Below are 21730 nucleotides of genomic sequence, written 5' to 3'. Positions count from 1 at the left end.
AATGTTCATGTGGTGAAATTAATGTGCCACATTCTTGGCAGGTGGGGGCCTGCATGACAATGTTCACTACATTAAAAAAAACCACTCCATACATAATCAATACTGAATATAAGAATTCTTTTAACAAACTACATATATGTTTGGGGAAGTACTATTAAAGGGCAGAGTGCCTCTTGTACCACCTGATCTGTCTGGTATCCCTCCGTGGGTCCTCCTGTTTCTTCCAGACACATCAGATAGAAGGATTCCCATCAGGAAACTCACTGATGCCAATAACAGTATGAGGGACAAAAATGTTAATAAATTAGAACAACTGGAACAAAGCCTCAGGAGTGCCTAAGTGCCAGCAGTTTGAAAAAATGTTTCAAGAAAGCCCAGAAATGCCCTAAAACCAGATACTTTTAGCATTACTAGTCATTGAAATGAACTGCCACCTGTCTCACTCCCTGGTAACCCTGGATGCCTGGCTTGCTGAACATGCCTAACATCATGCATGTCCGCATATCAGAAATTCTGTGCAAGATGTCTCTGTCTCCAATAAGATACACTAGTGACTTCAACCAGAGATCACGCTGCAAGTGAAGGTGTCTATTAAAATAGGAACATAGGAACAGGATGAGGCCATTCTGGCCCTTCAGCCCGTTCCAGCTCGATCATGGCATCTTTGCACTGAACCCCATTTATCCTCCTTTGATCCATATACCTTGATGACCTTACCCAACAAAAATCTATCGCTCTAGTCTTGAACATTTTAATTGACCTGCATCCACAGCCTTTTTGGGGAGAGAGTTCCAGATTTCCACTATCTTCTATGTGAAAACTGTTTCCTGATTTCACTCCCAAGTAGTCTAGCTTTAATTTTACAATTATGCTGCCTTGTTCCAGATTTCACCCCTAGATCTGATAGGTTTTCTGCATCTACTCTAACAAATCCATTTATCATTCTATATACCTCAAATAGAGAACCCCTCAACCTTCTAAACCCAAGGGTAAACAAACCAAGTTTATGCAACCTGTCCTAATAATTTAATCCTGGTATAATCCCGGTGAATCTGCACCTCCTGCAAGGACAACATATCCTTCCTGAGGATTGGTGCTCAAAACTGAATGCAGTACTCTAGATGGGGTCTGACCAAGACTCTATACAACTGAAGCATAACTTTGTCACTTTTATATCCCAACCCTGTGAAATAAAGCCAACATTCCATTATCATTTTTGATTACATTTTGTACCTGTAGACTAACTTTTAGTAATTTCTGTACATGCATACCTAAATACCTTTGGTCCTTCGCAGCTCCGAGTCTCAGATTTGTCAGGTTCAATTTGTCTTTCTGAGATCCAAACTGGATGAGCTCAATTTTCCCACATTGAACTTCATCTGCCATCATTTTGCCCACACCCACAGACTGACTATGCCCTTTTGTAATTTCTTGCTCCCATCGACACAAGTTACTGTGCCTCCTAACTTTGTGTGATTTGCAACCTGGATATGAACATTCAATTCCTTCATCAAAGTCATTAATATATATGGCAATGCCCCAATACAGATCCGTGGGGATCACCACTTGTCATGTCCCACCAATCAGGGAGTGTTCCCTTTATCCCTACTCCATCTAACAAGTGGCAACATGGAACATGTGAATGGACAAATACTTTACACAATTACTTTCTTCAATGTTTTTTTTATTTTATTGTAGAATGTGAGTGTTGCTGGCAAGGCCAGCATTTGTTGCCAATCCGTAATTTCCCTTGAGAAGGTGGTGGTGAGCCACCATGTTGAACCGCTGCAGTCCATCTGGTGTAGGTACACCCACAGTGCTGTTAGGAAGGGAGTTCCAGGTTTTTGACCAAGCGACAGTGAAGGAACAGCGACACAGATCTAAGTCAGGATGATGTGTGACTTGGAGGGAAACTTGCAGGTGGTGGTGTTCCCATTAATCTGCTGCCCTTTCCCTTCTAGGTGGTAGAGCTCGTGGGTTTGGAAGGTGCTGTCAAAGGAGGCTTGGCGAGTTGCTGCAGTTCATTTTGTACACGGTACACACTGCTGCCACTGTGCGCCAGTGGTGGAGGGAGTGAATGTTTAAGCTTGTGGATGGGGTGCCAATCAATCGGGCTGTTTTTTCCTGGATGATGTTGAGCTTCTTGAGTGTTGTTGGAGCTGTACTCATCCAGGCAAGTGAAGAGTATTCCATCTCACTCCTGACTTGTGCCTTGTAGATGGTAGACAGGCTTTGGGGAGTCAGGAGGTGAGTTACTCGCTGCAGAATTCCTATCCTCTGACTTGCTCTTGTAGCCACAGCATTTATACGGCTTATCCAGTTAAATTTCTGGTCAAAGGTTAACAAGTCAAGTCCAACATGGCAGTTAGATTTAATTTGTAAATGTCTCTAGTATTACTGCAATTACGAGATACACATTTTATAAGTTCCTTACCTTTAACACTCGTTGCTTAACCTTTTCAATGGATGTTACAGTTTTTGATGGTTTGTTCTTCAGTGAGACAGACAACAGTTGTTCAAATGTGTAGACTGCATTGTCCATCAGCTGAGGATAATAAATTGTAGCTTTAACCCCAGTAAGACTGAATTAGGAACCAAAGTTAAAATGAATTTAATGTAAAATGCATATCATTACATAATCACCATTTATGAATAATTAAGATTTATTAAATTTTAAGCCCAGGCAGGGTAGGTAAATTGCAGAATGAGTCTCAGTTTCCCAAGCTCAATGTCAGCAAAATCAAAGCCATTCCCTTTCTCTCTTACCAGCACCTATGCACCTGTGGCACCATTTTAACAACATCTCTGGCTTCTTATTCAGGCTGGGCCAATAAAATGCAATTTTCACATTTTGTTCCACTGAGTTGAGCTTTTTGCTCTACATCCCCAAAACATTATCTCCGCACAGTCTTACTGATACCTTCAATTGCTGAAACCCTCATTCGCTTCAACATTACCTTGAGCATCAATTTCTCAGATCCCCCCCTCATTGGCCTCCCAACCACCATCATTCATAAACTCACACTAATCTAAAATTCTGCAACTTAAATCCTCTCACTCAAAAGGACTTGTTATTTATTTATTTTATTTAGAGATACAGCACTGAAGCAGGCCCTTCGGCCCACCAAGTCTGTGCTGACCAACAACCACCCATTTATACTAACCCTACAGTAATCCCATATTCCCTACGACCTACCTACACTAGGGGCAATTTACAATGGCCAATTTACCTATCACCTGCAAGTCTTTGGCTGTGGCAGGAATCATCCTTTCCCTGTTACCTGTGCCCCAGTAGAACAAATTCATGATTCTCATCCTTGTTTTCAAATCCTCACCATACCATATTTGAGGAATCTTCTTCAGCCATATATCCCAATTCTTTCTGCCTGTTCTGCTCATTCATGGTTTCTGCTCACCCTCTGCTCCATTAACAGAGATTGATCTTTTTGCCATTATATCCCGGAGTTCCACTTTGGCTTGTTACCTCTCTCACTCTGCTTTCAAAGGCCTCCAAATAGAGAAAGAGAGTTAGAGGACAAAAGCTGCGGGGAAAATTTAGAGATCTGCAAGAACTACAGAGTGGTGATAGTGCGGGACTTTAATTATCCAAATATCGATTGGGATAATGTTAGCGTAAAGGATAAGAAGGGGGAGGAATTTCTGAAATGTGGTCAGCAGAATATCCTTGACCAGTATGTTCTTGGTCCAACTAAGAAGGAGGAATTGCCAGATCTGGTGCTGGGAAATGAGATGGGCCAAGTGGACCAAGTATCTATGGGGGAACACTTGGGTAAGTGTGATCATTGTATCATAAGGTTTAGATTCAAAGGAGAAGAGCAAGGAACAATCTAAAGTAGAACTTCTAAATTGGAAGAGTGCTAACTTCAATGAGGTGAGAAGGGATCTAGCCAGGGTAAAATGGAAACAAAGATTGACAGGGAAAACTGTAACAGAACAATGGATGATTTTTCAGTAAGAGATGTTTCAGATACAGGCTGGGTACATTCCAACAAGGGGGAAAGGTCCTTGAATGACATTGGAGATACAGAATATGATGAAACAAAAGAAGGATCTATGATGCACGTCAGGTGAATTCTTCAAGTGAGAAAGAACCAGGCCAAATATAATAAGTTGGGAGGGGAGGTGAAGAGGAAAATAAGACTGGCAAAGAAAAAATATGAGAATAGAATGGCAGTTCACATAAAAGGAAACCCAAAAATCCTCCACCGGCATGGAAACAGTAAGCGGATTGTAAGAAATGGGGTGAGGCCTATTAGAGACAAAGATGGGGATGTGTGCTTACTGGTGCAGGGCAAGGCTAGAATACCTAATGAGTACTTTGTATCAGTGTTTACTAAGGAAGAGGATGCTGACTAAATATCAGTGGAAGCTGAGATGGTAGACATATTGGATGAGGTGAAAATTGATAGGCAGGAGCTACTGGAAAGGCTGGCTATGCTTAGAGTGGATAAGTAGCCTGATCCTGATGGTTTGCCTCCCAGGTTGCTAAAGGAATTGGGAGTAGAGTTAGCAGAAGGGCTTGTCATAATCTTCAATCTTCCCTTGATACAAGAGAGGTGCCAGAGGATTGGAGAGTGGCAAATGTGACACCCTTATGCAAAACAGGGTATAAAGGACATTCTTCATAACTATAGGCCGGTCAGTATATCATCAGTGGTGGGTAAGGTTTCAGAAACAATAATCAGGGAAAAAATCAACAGGCACTTGGAGAGGTTTGAGTTAATTAAGGAGAGTCAGCATAAATTTGTAAAAGGCAGATTGTGTTGGACTAATTGAATTTTTTGATGAAGTAACAGAGAAGTTTGATGAAGGGAAAGCAAGGCATGTTGTCTATATAGATTTTAAGAAAGTCTTTGACAAAGTACCACATAAAAGGCTGGTTAACAAAATTGAGGCTCATGGAATCGGTTTGAGCATCCAAATAGACGTTCTGCCTACCACACAAATGAGTAATGTGATATATGAATTCCAATGCTCATGCAATGCCAGGTATGTAGGGTGCATGTCCCAACGAATGGGGAATCATATCAAACAGCATCTCCCTTCGGCTGTTCGCAAAAGGCAGAGTACTGATGGTAATCAACCAGCCGTATTTGCAAAACTCAGAACACAATGGAGGGAATTTTATGCTATTCCCCACGATGGGTTTGGAGGTGGGGAGAGCAATTAATCGGGTGCGATGGTGGTGGGGGTGGAGGGGGGGGGGGAAATACCGTCACCTTCCTACCTCTGCTGAAATTAAGCCCAGGGCGGGAAGGCCTGTGAACAGCCTTTCTGCCCCGCCACCAATTGAGGCCTTTAATTGGGCAATAATGCCCAATTGGCCTCATCCTGCTGCTGCCGCAATTAGCCATGTGGTGGGCAGGCCTGTCGCCACACGGGGAGCACAGCAAGAAAAACTGTGCGGGTTGCTTGACAGCTCCAGAACGGTGGGCGGGTGGGGGTTCCTCGTTAAAAGGAACTTAGTGCCTGAATGAGGGACTGGCCTTGGGAAGGGGGGAGGCTGCTGAGAGCCACCCTCCCGCCCTAGCTGCCAGCCCCCCTACACACCCCTCCCCCACGACCCTGACACCGCGAGACCCCTCCCGCCCTGACCTAGCTGTGGCCTGGATCCAGCGCTGGTCCACGGCCTCAGGTGGGTGCTTCATCGGCAGCAGCCACCGCCTCCATGGTGGTGCTGCTCAGTTAAAGAGCTGCTGGCCTCTGATTGGCTGGTCACCGTGTCCTTGATCCCGTGGAAGGCCCGGCGCTGTCAAGTGCCTAATTGGCACTTAATTCAGCGGGCCTCCCTCAGAAGGGGCGACACAGGGTTCTCAGCGGCACTTTTGCCAGAGGTCTTGACCCCCATCGCCCGAATAATATCCCAGTCAATGTCTAACATTCAATGTAATTCCGCGATTGGACGGCACTTGCTGAGCAATCCCAAGTGTGCTAAGAATTACACTAATAATCGAGTTAAGATTATCAGTTGGGCTTACAATGTGGCTCACTTATGCTCGCTAGAAGCTACATATATTCATACACAGGGACCTTTCCTCTGCGGGCAAAAGGGACATGTCCAGGCATTGCACCCCATTTTTAAATTCAACAAAAGCGTGGGGGACAATAGTTCCCTGGTGCATTCTCCATTGCAATGCCTTGACCAATCAGAATCGACTTGCTAACCAATCAGCACCGTTTACTCATGCAGTATAAATTGTTGCTCCCTTTGAAATTTGGCATTCTTGCGTCTGTCCTGATGAGTGAAAGACGAAAAATTTCAGCAGCATGGCTTTTTTCAGCAAAACTCAACTTCTGTACTGCCAAGTCACTGTATATATAAATGACTTGGATATTGGAATACAGAGTAAAATTTCTAAATTTGCTGATGATACCAAACTTGGAGGTGTGGCAGTGAGGTCGATACCAATCAATTGCAACAGGAGCTAGCAGAATGGGCAGACAAGTGGCAGATGGAATTTAATATAGAGAAGTGTGGGGTAATGCATTTTGGCATAAGGGATAGAGAGAGGCAGTATAGGCTAAATGACACAGTTCTAAAGAGTGTGCAGGGACAGAGGGACCTGGGGGTTCATGTGCATAGATCTTTGAAGATGGCAGGACATATTGAGAGAGTAGTTAGCAAAGCATATGGGATCTTGGGCTTCATTAATAGAGGTATTGAGTACAAAAGCAGGGAGGTTATGCTGAACTTGTATAAAGCTCTGGTTAGGCACAACTAGACATAGCATTCAGATCTGGTCACAATACTTTAGGAAGGATGTGAGGGTCCTTGAGAGAGTGTAGAGGACATTTACCAGAATGATTCCAGGGTTGAGAGATTTTAGTTACAAGGTTAGAATTAGAACATTACAGCGCAGTACAGGCCCTTCGGCCCTCGATGTTGCGCCGACCTGTGAAACCATCTGACCTACACTATTCCATTTTCATCCATATGTCTATCCAATGACCACTTAAATGCCCTTAAAGTTGGCGAGTCTACTACTGCTGCAGGCAGGGCGTTCCACGCCCCTACTACTCTCTGAGTAAAGAAACTACCTCTGACATCTGTCCTATATATATCACCCCTCAACTTAAAGCTATGTCCCCTCGTGTTTGCCATCACCATCCGAGGAAAAAGACTCTCACTATCCACCCTATCTAACCCTCTGATTGTCTTATATGTCTCTATTAAGTCACCTCTCCTCCTCCTTCTCTCCAACGAAAACAACCTCAAGTCCCTCAGCCTTTCCTCGTAAGACCTTCCCTCCATACCAGGCAACATCCTAGTAAATCTCCTCTGCACCCTTTCCAAAGCTTCCACATCCTTCCTATAATGCGGTGACCAGAACTGCACGCAATACTCCAGGTGCGGTCTCACCAGAGTTTTGTACAGCTGCAGCATGACCTAGTGGCTCCGAAACTCGATCCCCCTACTAATAAAAGCTAACACACCATATGCCTTCTTAACAGCCCTATTAACCTGGGTAGCAACCTTCAGGGATTTATGTACCTGGACACCAAGATCTCTCTGTTCATCTACACTACCAAGAATCTTCCCATTAGCCCAGTACTCTGCATTCCTGTTACTCCTTCCAAAGTGAGTCACCTCACACTTTTCCACATTAAACTCCATTTGCCATCTCTCAGCCCAGCTCTGCAGCCTATCTATGTCCCTCTGTACCCTACAACATCCTTCGGCACTATCCACAACTCCACCGACCTTAGTGTCATCCGCAAATTTACTAACCCACCCTTCTACACCCTCTTCCAGGTCATTTATAAAAATGACAAATAGCAGTGGCCCCAAAACAGATCCTTGCGGTACACCACTAGTAACTAAACTCCAGGATGAACATTTGCCATCAACCACCACCCTCTGTCTTCTTTCAGCTAGCCAATTTCTGATCCAAAGCTCTAAATCACCTTCAACCCCATACTTCCGTATTTTCTGCAATAGCCTACCGTGGGGAACCTTATCAAACGCCTTACCTTGGAGAAGCTGGGGTTGTTCTCCTTGGAGCAAAGGTGATTGAGGGGAGATTTGACAAGTTGTACAAGATTTTGACAGGTTTAGATAAAGTAGACAAAGAAAAGCTGTTCCCATTAGCTGACAGTACAAGGGGACACGGATTTAAGGTTTTTGGCAAGAGATGCAAGGGGATGTGAGGAGGAACCTTTTTTACACAGCGAGTGATAATCACCTGGAACTCGCTGCCTATGAGGATGGTGGAAGCGGAAGCAATGAATGATTTCTAAAGGAAATTGGATGGGCACTTGAGGGATATAAACTTGCAGGGCTACAGGTATAGAGCAGGGCAATGGGACTGACTGGATTGCTCTACAGAGAGCTGGCATAGACTCAATGGGCTAAATGACCTCCTTCTGTGCCATAATGACTCTAAGACTCTATAGCTCTATGACTTTATGACTCAATGACTTCTAAAAAGTTCTCTTGATCTGTGCTAAGTTAACTGATTTTATGTGGCCAGTAGTAGAGGTGTTGCAGCTGATTCCAGCTGGGTTATGGAGGGAAAAATCACATAAGGTTCTCACATATAATTACTCCGCTGATCCCACTGATCCAATGGCAGATTTGTCCCATTCCATAGCAGAGGAACACCTAAACTACCCCAATGTTACCCCGGCTAAGATGAAAAACCATGGATGGATCCTAGGATCCTCCTAGTTTCTGCTGCTGAGTGCTATGTCACACAATGCATATATATGTTGAGTCATCCTGGGAATTATTGTTAACATTTCCAACAGGTTCAGATACAACCTATGTGGACGACTCAGAAACCTGTGGAACTTTGATGATGTGCCAGTGGGCACCCTATAATACATACCTCTTGCATGAAGTTCTGAGTTGTTTGAATAAGCCATTGTGTATTGGTGAACTTGAAACGGTTCTTCAGCTCCTGTAGTTGGTCTTGAAGAGGGCTAACTTTATGATAGCAAGGCTGCATCTTCACAGCGTTAAAAGGAAGGTTCATCAGTGGAGTCAGGTGCTAAGCAAAAGAAGTAAGATCAAAGTGAGAAATTAGTAATTGAACAACAAGTGTTTTAGTTAAGTTGAGGTTATTGATAATAGGCATATAACTCTCAGCACTACATGAACTGCTATGCCTGTGCTGGGACGAGGGAGCAGTACCCCAGGACATGCGCGATGCCAACATCATCACCCTCTATAAAAACAAAGGTGACCGCGGTGACTGCAACAACTACCGTGGAATCTCCCTGCTCAGCATAGTGGGGAAAGTCTTTGCTCGAGTCGCTCTGAACAGGCTCCAGAAGCTGGCCGAGCGCGTCTACCCTGAGGCACAGTGTGGCTTTCGTGCAGAGAGATCGACTATTGACATGCTGTTCTCCCTTCGTCAGATACAGGAGAAATGCCGTGAACAACAGATGCCCCTCTACATTGCTTTCATTGATCTCACCAAAGCCTTTGACCTCGTCAGCAGACGTGGTCTCTTCAGACTACTAGAAAAGATCGGATGTCCACCAAAGCTACTAAGTATCATCACCTCATTCCATGACAATATGAAAGGCACAATTCAACATGGTGGCTCCTCATCAGAGCCCTTTCCTATCCTGAGTGGTGTGAAACAGGGCTGTGTTCTCGCACCCACACTTTTTGGGATTTTCTTCTCCCTGCTGCTTTCACATGCGTTCAAATCCTCTGAAGAAGGAATTTTCCTCCACACAAGATCAGGGGGCAGGTTGTTCAACCTTGCCCGTCTAAGAGCGAAGTCCAAAGTACGGAAAGTCCTCATCAGAGAACTCCTCTTTGCTGACGATGCTGCTTTAACATCTCACACTGAAGAATGCCTGCAGAGTCTCATCGACAGGTTTGCGTCTGCCTGCAATGAATTTGGCCTAACCATCAGCCTCAAGAAAACGAACATCATGGGGCAGGATGTCAGAAATGCTCCATCCATCAATATTGGCGACCACGCTCTGGAAGTGGTTCAAGAGTTCACCTACCTAGGCTCAACTATCACCAGTAACCTGTCTCTAGATGCAGAAATCAACAAGCGCATGGGTAAGGCTTCCACTGCTATGTTCAGACTGGCCAAGAGAGTGTGGGAAAATGGCGCACTGACACGGAACACAAAAGTCCGAGTGTATCAGGCCTGTGTCCTCAGTACCTTGCTCTACGGCAGCGAGGCCTGGACAACGTATGCCAGCCAAGAGCGACGTCTCAATTCATTCCATCTTCGCTGCCTTCGGAGAATACTTGGCATCAGGTGGCAGGACTATATCTCCAACACAGAAGTCCTTAAAGCGGCCAACATCCCCAGCTTATACACACTACTGAGTCAGCGGCGCTTGAGATGGCTTGGCCATGTGAGCCGCATGGAAGATGGCAGGATCCCCAAAGACACATTGTACAGCGAGCTCGCCACTGGTATCAGACCCACCGGCCGTCCATGTCTCCGTTATAAAGACGTCTGCAAACGCGACATGAAATCGTGTGACATTGATCACAAGTCGTGGGAGTCAGTTGCCAGCATTCGCCAGAGCTGGCGGGCAGCCATAAAGACAGGGCTAAATTGTGGCGAGTCGAAGAGACTTAGTAGTTGGCAGGAAAAAAGACAGAGGCGCAAGGGGAGAGCCAACTGTGCAACAGCCCCAACAAACAAATTTCTCTGCAGCACCTGTGGAAGAGCCTGTCACTCCAGAATTGGCCTTTATAGCCACTCCAGGCGCTGCTTCACAAACCACTGACCACCTCCAGGCGCGTATCCATTGTCTCTCGAGATAAGGAGGCCCAAAAGAAAGAAAATATAACTCTGTAGAACGTTTCTTAGTAATCCTTTGAATACTGACTTTTTTCTGCCTTAAATGGAAAAATAAGCAATTTGTTTTTGCAAATTTCTTTCAGACTAAATTTCCTGCACATTGCTTGACCTTTCCTAAATACCTCCACCAGGCATCTTTTTCTAACCAAGAGCAACCTGGGTTGTGTGCAATCATACTGGTAGCAGGTAATCTACTTTCGCAGCCCCAGCTTGCAGTTCACAACCCTGTATGCCTTAGATGAAAGATTTGATTCCACCAACATGTGTCTTTTACTCAAGCAGATCCCCTACCTAGAAGCCAGCCTAATAGACAGGCTTGACTCCATGTCGGGCAGGGAACATTTCGAAGAAGGCCACAGGCCAGAAGCAGGTAGGGAATCTGCAGCTGAGTTTGTGCAAGAGTGAGGGTGGGGTGGGTGGTGGGGGTGCAGATCTTTTGAGGGGGGGTTGATTGCCATCTCTGTTTGGGGGTTGGCAATTGCAGGGAGCTGTCTTACCTCTCATTGCCATGGGAGGGGAGGGAACGGAAGAAGGTAAGCTTGGATGGGCTGTGTGGAAGTACTCCTGCTCCTCTTGGCCCACAAGCAGTACTGTAAAGTCACTTAACCTTTTCCACAAAGCTGTCCTCGCCTCCCTTTAGCTATGGGTTCCCCGAGGCACAAGAAACGCAGTTGGCCTGGTTCAAACCTTGAAGACAGGTTAAATATGAGGCATTCTGCCTCTTTATAATATTTAAATAGCTAACCCATCTTCTGGGAGTGGGTTCATTGCCCCTCTTCTTTTCCCACCTTCATTAAAACTGGAGGTGGGCAGGTTGGAAGTGGATTGGGGTTGGATTTGAGATTTGAAAAATTTTAACATCCCACCCAACCCACCCATTTTTTGTGGTTAAAACTACCTCCCTTGAGTTCAAACACTGGCTTTTCTTCTTTGAGTCTAGATTTAGGCTGGAAGTCTTATCGTTCTGATGACTACTAAGGTTCAATGAGTCTGGGCAGTTTTAACTCAATTCCTTGAGGGCACAAGCCCACTGCAAAAAGTATTTGTGAATCTCTCTCAAAAACTAAATGGCAGGTTGAATGCAGATTGGAGCTCCCTCTACACTGACCTCAACAATACATATTAACCTCAGTTTCTGAAGAATATTCCTCAGTACTGCAGTTGAATTCCCCCACCAGCCAGCCTTTAAGTCTCTCTGAATGAGACAGCCAATTTCGTGTTGAATTCTAGCCATGGATTATGGCCAAATGTATTACAGTGAGGAAAGTTTGATTCCAACTGTCTGAGCTAGTTCAAACCCAAGTCTGTCCTTTGCTGCAGATTATAGTCACTCAAATTTGCAGAAAGCAATTTTTACAGAAAACACATGATAAAAGAGCTTTGCATAATGAAGGCTAAAAATATCTTTTAGCCAAGAGGAAATAAACTCAAGATGGTTTATATGCATTCTGCTCATCTTTGACAGCATCAATGATCACATCACAACCCACTGCTCATGGCTCTGTGCTACATGGCTACCTGACACTTGAATCTGCCAACCACAGTTCAGCCAATTTCTTCTATATGTAGCTGAGCTGCCAGATGGTGAGTATAGTCTTATTATGGAATGAATTCTAAAGATGTCTGAGGAATGGTAGGCGGGGGCGTGGAGGGCAGGCTGTCATACAGCTGGTACTATGGAGTTACAAGTAGCCTTTTATGAAAAACTAGGGATGGAAGAATTGGGCGAGGTTCATGTTAAAATTGTATCGTTACCTCTTTCAGTTTTTCAGCATCGTCAGCATTCTGACATTTTGCGCTTAATTCGTTGACCTCAGTTTCAAAGAGTGAACGGACTTCGCTGAATCCCGAACTGACCAGTCCCATCAGCTCCTCCAATATAGAAGCCAGGTAGGGTTGAATATTCTCAAGGCAACCCTGGTCAGTCTTTTCCGTTACTGTCGCTGAAACAAAAATTCACTCAATTCAGTAACTGCAAATGTTTCTCTTTTGTCCCTTTGTAAATTTATTTCCTCCTGCATTTTAGACCCTCGCCCATGCCATACAATTGTTCTTGGTGGTAAGGTAGACAAAGATTTCCTTCAGAGAAATCTGCCATCCTTACTCAGTCTTGCCTACACGTGACTCCAGACCCAAATCAATGTGGTTGACTGTTAATAGCCCTCTGAAATGGCCTAGCAAGCCACTCAGTTGTATAAAACGCTATAGAAAAGTCAAATAACTAGAAAACCGGATGAGCCACCTAGCATCAACCTAGGCACCGGAAACGATAAAGGCACATCCTGCCCAGTTCCCTCTGCAAAGCCCTTCACACTAACATCTGAGGACTTGCACCAAAATTGGGAGAACTGTCCCACAGACTAGCCAAGCAATAGCCTGACAGTCATATTCACCGAATCATACCTTACAGCCCATGTTCCAAACTCCTCCATCACCATCCCTGGGTATGTCCCCTCCAACTGCATCAGAGGTGGCAACACATGATGTACAGTTGGGAGGGAGTGGCCCTGGGGGTCCTCAATTTTGACTCTGGACTCCATGAAGTCTCATGGAATCAGGTCAAACATGGGCAAGGAAACCTCCTGTTGATTACCACCTACCGTCCTCTCTCAGCTGATGAATCAGTTCTCCTCCATGTTGAACACCAGTTGGAAGAAACACTGAGGGGGGCATTATATCCTGGTGGTGGGTTCTTGATGTCCGGAGAAACCAACGTCAAGTTCCCTGCGTCGCTTCTTCTATGGAAGGCCCGTTGAATTTAGTGTCAATCAGGCACTTAAGTGGACAGCAGCAGACCTTCCATGGGATCAAGGACCCCGTCTCCGGAAGCCCTGACCTTACGCAGAGGCAGTGGCTACTGCTGCAGGTGCACCTACCGGAGGCCGAGGAGTGTCAATGAACCAAGCCTCAGGTAGATCAGGGCGGGAGGAGTCTCACAGGGTGGAGATTGTGGGGTAGGTGGGTCATGTCAGCAAGAGTGGGGGCTAGCCCTCAGTGGGCCCTTCGCTTCCCGATGCCAGGTCCCTCATTTAGACACCTTTTAACAAGGGGCTGCCACCACCACCCAACCACCCCCACCCCCACCTGAGAAGCAGCCTGAATAATTTTACGTACTGCTTCCCGTGTGGTGCCAGGGCCGCCTGACACACGGCTAATTGCGGCTGCGGTGAGAAGAGGCCCTTAGGCCCTCAATTGGCAAAAGGGCGGGACGGTCATTCACAAGCCTTCCTGCCCGGACTAAATTTTGGCAGAGGCAGGATGGTGACGGGAACCCCACCCACCCAACTTACCACCTGATTTTATGCTCTCTCCGCCTCCAAACCTGCTGCAGGGGAGAACATAAAATTCCCCCAATGGTGGCAAGGGCACAGAATGTACTCTGGGTGGGGGACTTCAATGTCCATCACCAAAAGTGGCTCGGTAGCACCACTATTGACCAAGCAGGCTGAATCCTGAAAGACATATCTGCCAGACTGAGCCTGTGGCAGGTGGTGAGAGAACTAACAGGAGGGAAAAACATGCTTGACCTCATCCTCACCAATCTACCTGTCACAGATGAATCTATACATGATGGTATTGGCAGGACTGACCACTGCGCAAGACCACTGTGGTGAGCAAGTCCTGTCTTCACACTGAAGATACCATCCATTGTGTTGTGTGGCACCACCACTGTACTAAATGGGATAGATTTCGAACAGATCTGGCAGCTCACAATTGGGCATCCATGAGGCGCTGTGGACCACCAGCAGCAGAATTGTAATCAACCACAATCTGTAACCTCATGGCCCAGCATATCCCTTACTCAACCATTACCATCAAATCAGGGGACCAACACTAGTACAATGAGAAATGTGCGAGAGTATGCCAGGAGCAGCACCAGGCATACTAGGGCTACATGCATGCTAAACAGCAGAAGCAGCATGCTACAGATAGAACTAACCGATCCCACAACCAACAGATCAGACTAAAGCTCTGTCATCCTACCACAACCTGTCATGAATGGTAGTTGACAATTAAACAACTAACCGGAGCAGGAGGCTCCACAAACATCCCTATCCTCAATGATGATCAAGCCTAGCACCTCAGTGCAAAAGACAAGGCTGAAGTATTTGCAACCATCTTCATTCAGAACTGCTGAGTGGATGATCCATCTCGGCCTCCTCCTAAATCCCCAACATCACCGATGCCAGTCTTCAGCCAATTCGATTCACTCTACGTAATATCAAGAAATGGCTGAAGGCACTGTATATAGCAAAGGCTACGGATCCTGACCACATCCTGCTGCAGTACTGAAGACTTGTGCTCCAGAAATAGCTGCACCCCTAGCCAAGTGTTTCCAGTACAGCTACAACATCTATCCAATAATATGAAAAATTGCCCAGTTTATGTCATCAAAAGCAGGACAAATCCAATCTGGCTAATTACCACTTCATCAGTCTACTCTCTATCATAAGCAAAGTGATGGAAGGTGTCATTGACAGTGCTATCAAGTAGTTACTCAGCAGTGATCCGCTCACTGATTCTCAGTTTGGGTTTTGCCAGGGCCACTTGGCTCCAGACCTCATTACAGCCTTGGTCCAAACATGGATGAAAGAGCTAAATTCTGGGAGTGAAGTGAGGGTGACTGCTCTTGACATCAAGGCAGCATTTGACCGAGTGTGGCATCAAGGAGTCCTAGAAAAATTGAAGGCTCCTTCAATAGCATCTTCCAAACCCTAGAAGGACAAGTGCAGCAGATGCATCGGGACACCACCAGCTGCAAGTTCCCCTCCAAGTGACACACCATCCTGACCTGGAGCTATATCACCGCTCCTTCACTGTCATTAGGCCATAATTCTGGAACTCCCTCCCTAACAGCACTGTGGGTGTACCTACACCACATGGGCTGCAGCAGTTCAAGAAGGTGGTTCACCACCACCTTCTCTAGGGCAATTAGGGATGGGCAATAACTGCTAGCCTTGCCAGCGATGCTCACATCCCATGTATGAATAATTTAAAAATTCTCAGGTGCCTGCTACTGCCACCCCAGAGTTGGCCACTGGGAAATAATGAAGAGTTTCTCAACCTCTAGTCATCCCTTTCTTTTCAAAATCATCTTGCCACTGTTCTGCACTTCCTCTAAGTTGGACAACAATGACTGCAAGCCTATGGTTAACTAATCCATGGGGCAGTGTGCTGGAACATCAGTTCCTGTGGCAGTAGCTGTCCTAAAAGCAGCCATTTTAAAAACTAACAATTACAACTATTCACTGCTTTTGAAATTGCTAAGTAGCCAAGCGAACAGTAAGACATTGTGGTCATGATTAGTATTTAACCTTCAATCCGATTTGGTTACTGTTCATAAAGTTACATGTACAATAATGAAATAGTGCGCCCAAAACTCTTGCAAAGAAGAAACTTACAAGGTTATTAAATAATTTTAATGCTAATGATAGCATCGCTAATGCATGACGAAGGGCCGAGCCTCAGAGTGGGGTTAGGGTGTGAGTGGCATGGGTGTAGAGTTAAATCAAGAGGATGGCAGGGATGATAAAAACATAGGTTGGGTCAGGAGGGAGAATGGTGGGTAGAGAGTTGAGTTGCGAGCTTCAGTTCAAAACTTCAGTGCATTAAACAGCTGTTAGACCAAAATCGGCAGAGGAAATGAGTGCAAATAACAGCCATGGATTGGATAGTCAGTACCCTCACCAGCAGAACCTTCACCAGTGGAAATGACTCTAGGGCTTCTCTCTCTTTCTTCAAGGTTTGGGATCCAATTCCTTCCTGCTAAACACATGATTGATAATAACGTATGGTTGTCATTCTCTAATTAGAAACCCCATTGGGAACTCTAGACCTATTTATTCCTTTAAGTGCAAAACCTGCTGAGATGAAAACTTTCTCTCTTCTGTGCGAATTCTAAAATGGGTGGCAAAAGTCAAAAAGGTGAATGCATATATTTGAAATGTGTATAACTGATATAAGTAGACATATACACTTTCAACCCTTGACATGCCATCGTGCAAATATCAGTGCACAAATTCTTAACGCATATGAAAATGTCTATCAGTATGTTAAGTACGTCTCAACTCATTCCATTTTCGCTGCCTCCAGAGAATCCTTGGCATCAGGTGGCAGGGCCGTATCTCCAACACAGAAGTCCTCGAGGCGGCCAACATCCCCAGCATATACACCCGACTGAGCCAGCGGCGCTTGAGATGGCTCGGCCATGTGAGCCGCATGGAAGTTAGCAGGATCCCTAAGGTCGCATTGTACAGCAAGCTCGTCACTGGTATCAGACCCACCGGCCGTCCATGTCTCCGCTTTAAAGACGTCTGAAGACGCGACATGAAGTCCTGTGACATTGACCACAAGTCATGGGAGTCTGTTGCCAGCGATCGCCAGAGCTGGCGGACAGCCATAAAGGTGGCGAGAGTGGCGAGTCGAAGAGACTTAGCAGTTGGCAGGAAAAAAGACAGACGTGCAAGGAGAGAGCCAACTGTGTAACAGCCCCGACAACCAATTTTATCTGCAGCGCCTGTGGAAGAGTCTGTCACTCTAGAATTGGCCTTTATAGCCACTCCAGGCACTGCTTCACAAACCACTGACCACCTCTAGGCGCTTACCCATTGTCTCTCGAGACAAGGAGGCCAAAGATGTTAAGAAAGGTGCTGACCCTTGTTTTATTCAAAAGCTTACATACATTCTGTGACGTCACCATTGTGTTACATAGTACTTATAGAAGAGTATTTGGAGCAGGGTGCTCTAGGTGCCAGGAGACGTTTTTATTGGGCCGCTCTCAATAAATGCAGCATTTTGGTCCAGAACCTTTATCTGTAAGGCAATTCTCTCTGTGCTGGATCTGTCCCTGTTTTTAGGATGCTGCCATGTAAGAGAGCAGTAAGACCTATACATCTGTGGGCCACATTGGGGCTGTTGGGATTTGTGCAGCTGCAGTTGTTGGTGTGGACATCTGACATTTCAGAGCATTGGTTAGCCATTGGGCGGTATGGTAGCATTTGGGCTTACAGTTTGGAATAAGGTAGAGTATCCTATAGGACTGGCAGGTGTGCTTCTGGAATGTGTATGTGTGCATGTGTGTATATATTAACATTAGGTAACAACTGGATAGAGATTGGCTGTGATAAATTCCATGGTAAAACAGCCAGCCAACATTAATTCATTGTCCAAAATACGCAATAAGATTGGTCGCTTGGTTGAAGTACTGCCAGCAGATGTTGAACTGTACTGCGACAGAAAGTATATTTCTCTGTAGAATCAAATCTGTCTGTATAAAATTTGTCAAAATTTGTTTCGTAAGTATTTATATGATCAGTTTTGTTTATTGTGAATATACTCAAATAGGCTGATTACTCGACTGTTGTGTTTACTGCATTGCAAAAAAATCCCCTCTTGTTTTCAGTACTGCTCTGAGATGTTTAATGCAGAACCACAATATAGCAATCCTGCAGGCAATGCTAATAAGCCAAATGGTGATAACTGAAAATTCCTGTATTTGATACATTACTGAATAATACCATGTCATGGGATAACAGGTGAATACTGGGTTCATGTCGATAGTGTTTCTAAGGCCAATGAATGTAGTAGACTGTTTTGGGCCCGATTTTAACTCTGTGCAAGTGGGTGGGATTTGAATCTGTTAAAATTGGACCCTTTAAAGTCTCCCATTATCAAAACAGGTAGCAAAAGTGAATATCAAAGTTTTAATTTTTATGTGAAGCAGATCATATTGTATCCAATTTATTTCTTGCATGTTAAAATGTAGAATTATAAATATTTAATAAACAACATTCAGATTTGACAATTTAAATGTATTAAAAGAATTATTTTTGGCAGTACTTGTGACAGTGGTGATCTCAAAATCATGGCACTGGAAGCTTTGATTATTGTCTTTACAGTGAGTATCTTAACTGTACATATCATAAAATTAACACCTGTTACCATGACAAATGTGGCAGAGTTAAATACTTGAATATGTTAAAAAATAAATTCTCAGTTAAAGAATTCACTTTTGGAGCAAAATATGGAATACATTTTTCATCTAGAATACAAACATGAGTGACAAGACTCCAAGTTGCTTCTTCACTTCCCTAAGCTCCAAGCTGAAACCATAAATACATTGATGGTGAATTTCTACAGGAGTTCTTCCACTCATTTGCTGCAACTTTGCTGGAAAAGCTGCAGATATGCTGGAAAAATAGCATAAATGTTATTTGTGCATTTTTCTGCGACTGACACCAGAATTACCATGGATGAGTAGGAAGAACTTCATGGAGATTCACCCCCATTGACTCTCAGTCATGCATGGCAGTATATTCCTAGTTTTTCTAAGGTATCCAGCATAAGTAGGTAAACTATTTATACCCTGTCCCTCTCCCAACAATTTGCTTAAAATAGAATCTAATATTGACATATGATCACCTGATCCAGTTTCATTTCCAGTTTGGGAAGAAGAGGGACATAGAAAGTTTCATACTTGAGCATGAGTTTGTTTGGATGAATTCTGTCACCTTTCGGCAACAACAGTGCAGAGAGTGCAGAGATGTTCTGCCACAACTGGAGGGAAAGCTTGACAGAACAACTCATCTTGCGAAATTATATCTACACCTGTTAGTCAAATGCAGAGTCACACTGACAGTGGCCATGGGGAAGAACATGGATGTGCATGTCCTGCACCCAACACTAGAACTGTTAATAACAAACAGACTCAAGGGGCTGAATGGCCTACAAGTACTCCAATGTTCTCACACCTCCAATCTCACAGTTGTAGAAAGTTAAATTGAGTGAGAAGAAATAAGAGGGAAGCACTAGAAAGCACCGATAGAAAATTATCAAGACAGGATATAAAAAAGTCTTCTGTATTTGCAGTTGATAATCAACGTAGATTACTGTCAATAGGAGTTAGCTAGGCCCATATTGATCAAAGGTTCTGGTGAAAAAGCTGGCTCATCTGCTGCCAGTACCATGGATGAATCAACTGTAGATGCAACTAGTCGCAGATTAAAATCTGGGTTTGAAGAATTGATTAATATTTTGGAATTATGTACAAATGGTTTAGGGGCAGGGAGAAGTTCACTGAGGTTTCTCTTTGGGTTTTTATTTGGTTGGTTGCCTTCTTTAAGGAGATTGGGTGATCTGAGAAAAATGTACATGGTCTGTAGTAATAATGGACCTGATAAGCTGAATGCCCTTTACATATTTACATCTCTGTATTCACCTTTAAGTTTCCCAGCAGTAAATTCCTTTGAAGAGATGATCTGATCCATATCTGAACGAATTACCCCCTCCAGCTCCTTATTAGATCTTTTGCACTCATCTTGGAGGGACTGCAATCCATCAGCAAGCTGGCTTTGTACTAAATTGTAAGCTTCTTCTACAATCTGTAAAACACCATCACATTAATAGTAATTTGCATGAAAGCTGACTCACCATAATATCATAAAAATATCAAGGAATGCAGGGTGGAACTGAGCATTTGTGAATACGTGGCTGCAAATAGTTCAATGTACAGGTCTAAATTTAATGTTTAAATAAAATGTTCTTAGATCCTGGCATGCAACATCACAGAGACTATAAGACATGTAGAACAGTTAGCCGATCAAAACATTAAACTCATTGTTAGAAACTTAGGTGGTCAAACACTTAAGATGCTTTTGTAACATTTCTCTATGGATATATTTTATATGGACTTCCAGATGACATTGGATAAGTTTCAACAAAACACACTGGCAGCTAAAATTAAAGCTCCAAGTTTTCCATTTATACAAAAATTGATGGTATATTAGGTGATGTAGATGGGGGCATAAAATTCCAAAGAGACATTAATAGATTAAGTGAGTGGGCAAAACTATGGCAGATGGATTTCAACACAGCTAAGTGCCCATTCTGAACCAAAAAAGGATAAACCCAAATGATGGGAACAGTGGAGGTCCTAAGAGATTTTCAAAAAGAACTCGGTGAGCAGGGAGAGGCTTCATTTCAAAAAAGCACAGAGTGCTGGGAGAGGCTTCACTTCAAAAGCAGCGCGGCGAGAGGGGAGAGGCTTCAATTCAAAAAGAGCGCAGAGAGAGGGGAGAGGCGTCACTTCAAAAAGAGCGCGGAGAGTGGGGGAGAAGCTTCATTTCAAAAAGAGTGGGTAGAGGATTCATTTCAAAAAGAGTGGGTAGAGGATTCATTTCAAAAAGAGCGTGGAGAGGATTAATTTCAAAAAGAGCGTGGAGAGGATTCATTTCAAAAAGAGTCGGTAGAGGATTCATTTCAAAAAGAGCGTGGAGAGGATTAATTTCAAAAAGAGCGGGTAGAGGATTCATTTCAAAAAGAGCGTGGAGAGGATTCATTTCAAAAAGAGTGGGGAGAGGATTCATTTCAAAAAGAGTGGGTAGAGGATTCATTTCAAAAAGAGCGTGGAGAGGATTCATTTCAAAAAGAGCGTGGAGAGGATTCATTTCAAAAAGAGCGGGGTGAGCGGGTAGAGGATTCATTTCAAAAAGAGTGGAATGAGCGGGGAGAGGATTCATTTCAAAAACAGCGGGGAGAGGATTCATTTCAAAAAGAGTGGAATGAGCGGGGAGAGGATTCATTTCAAAAAGAGTGGGGAGAGGATTCATTTCAAAAGAGTGGGGTGAGCGGCTAGAGGATTCATTTCAAAAACAGCGGGGAGAGGATTCATTTCAAAAAGAGTGGAATGAGCGGGGAGAGGATTCATTTCAAACACAGCGGGGAGAGGATTCATTTCAAAAAGAGTGGAATGAGCGGGGAGAGGATTCATTTCAAAAACAGCGGGGAGAGGATTCATTTCAAAAACAGCGGGGAGAGGATTCATTTCAAAAACAAGGGGGGAGAGGATTAATTTCAAAAAGAGTGGGTAGAGGATTAATTTCAAAAAGAGTGGGGAGAGGATTAATTTCAAAAAGAGCGGGTAGAGG

At 44.3% G+C, this 21730-nt stretch overlaps 1 protein-coding gene across 1 annotated transcript in view; it reads right to left on the bottom strand.

Moving 5' to 3' along the window:
• LOC137372931 (protein Niban 1-like) overlaps window positions 1–21730 on the bottom strand; it is a 220872-nt gene that overhangs the window by 13246 nt on the left and 185896 nt on the right. Inside the window, exons 8-11 of the mRNA XM_068037435.1 lie at window positions 20023–20185; window positions 12561–12748; window positions 8850–9011; window positions 2435–2545 (exon numbers count right to left, since the gene is read on the bottom strand). Coding sequence (XP_067893536.1) covers window positions 2435–2545; window positions 8850–9011; window positions 12561–12748; window positions 20023–20185 — 624 coding nt within the window. The remainder of the gene's footprint in view (window positions 1–2434; window positions 2546–8849; window positions 9012–12560; window positions 12749–20022; window positions 20186–21730) is intronic.

This window comes from Heterodontus francisci, chromosome 8 (assembly GCF_036365525.1).
Source record: "Heterodontus francisci isolate sHetFra1 chromosome 8, sHetFra1.hap1, whole genome shotgun sequence".
In the NCBI taxonomy this organism is placed as follows: domain Eukaryota; kingdom Metazoa; phylum Chordata; class Chondrichthyes; order Heterodontiformes; family Heterodontidae; genus Heterodontus; species Heterodontus francisci.
This window is presented reverse-complemented; position numbering and strand designations above follow the sequence as displayed.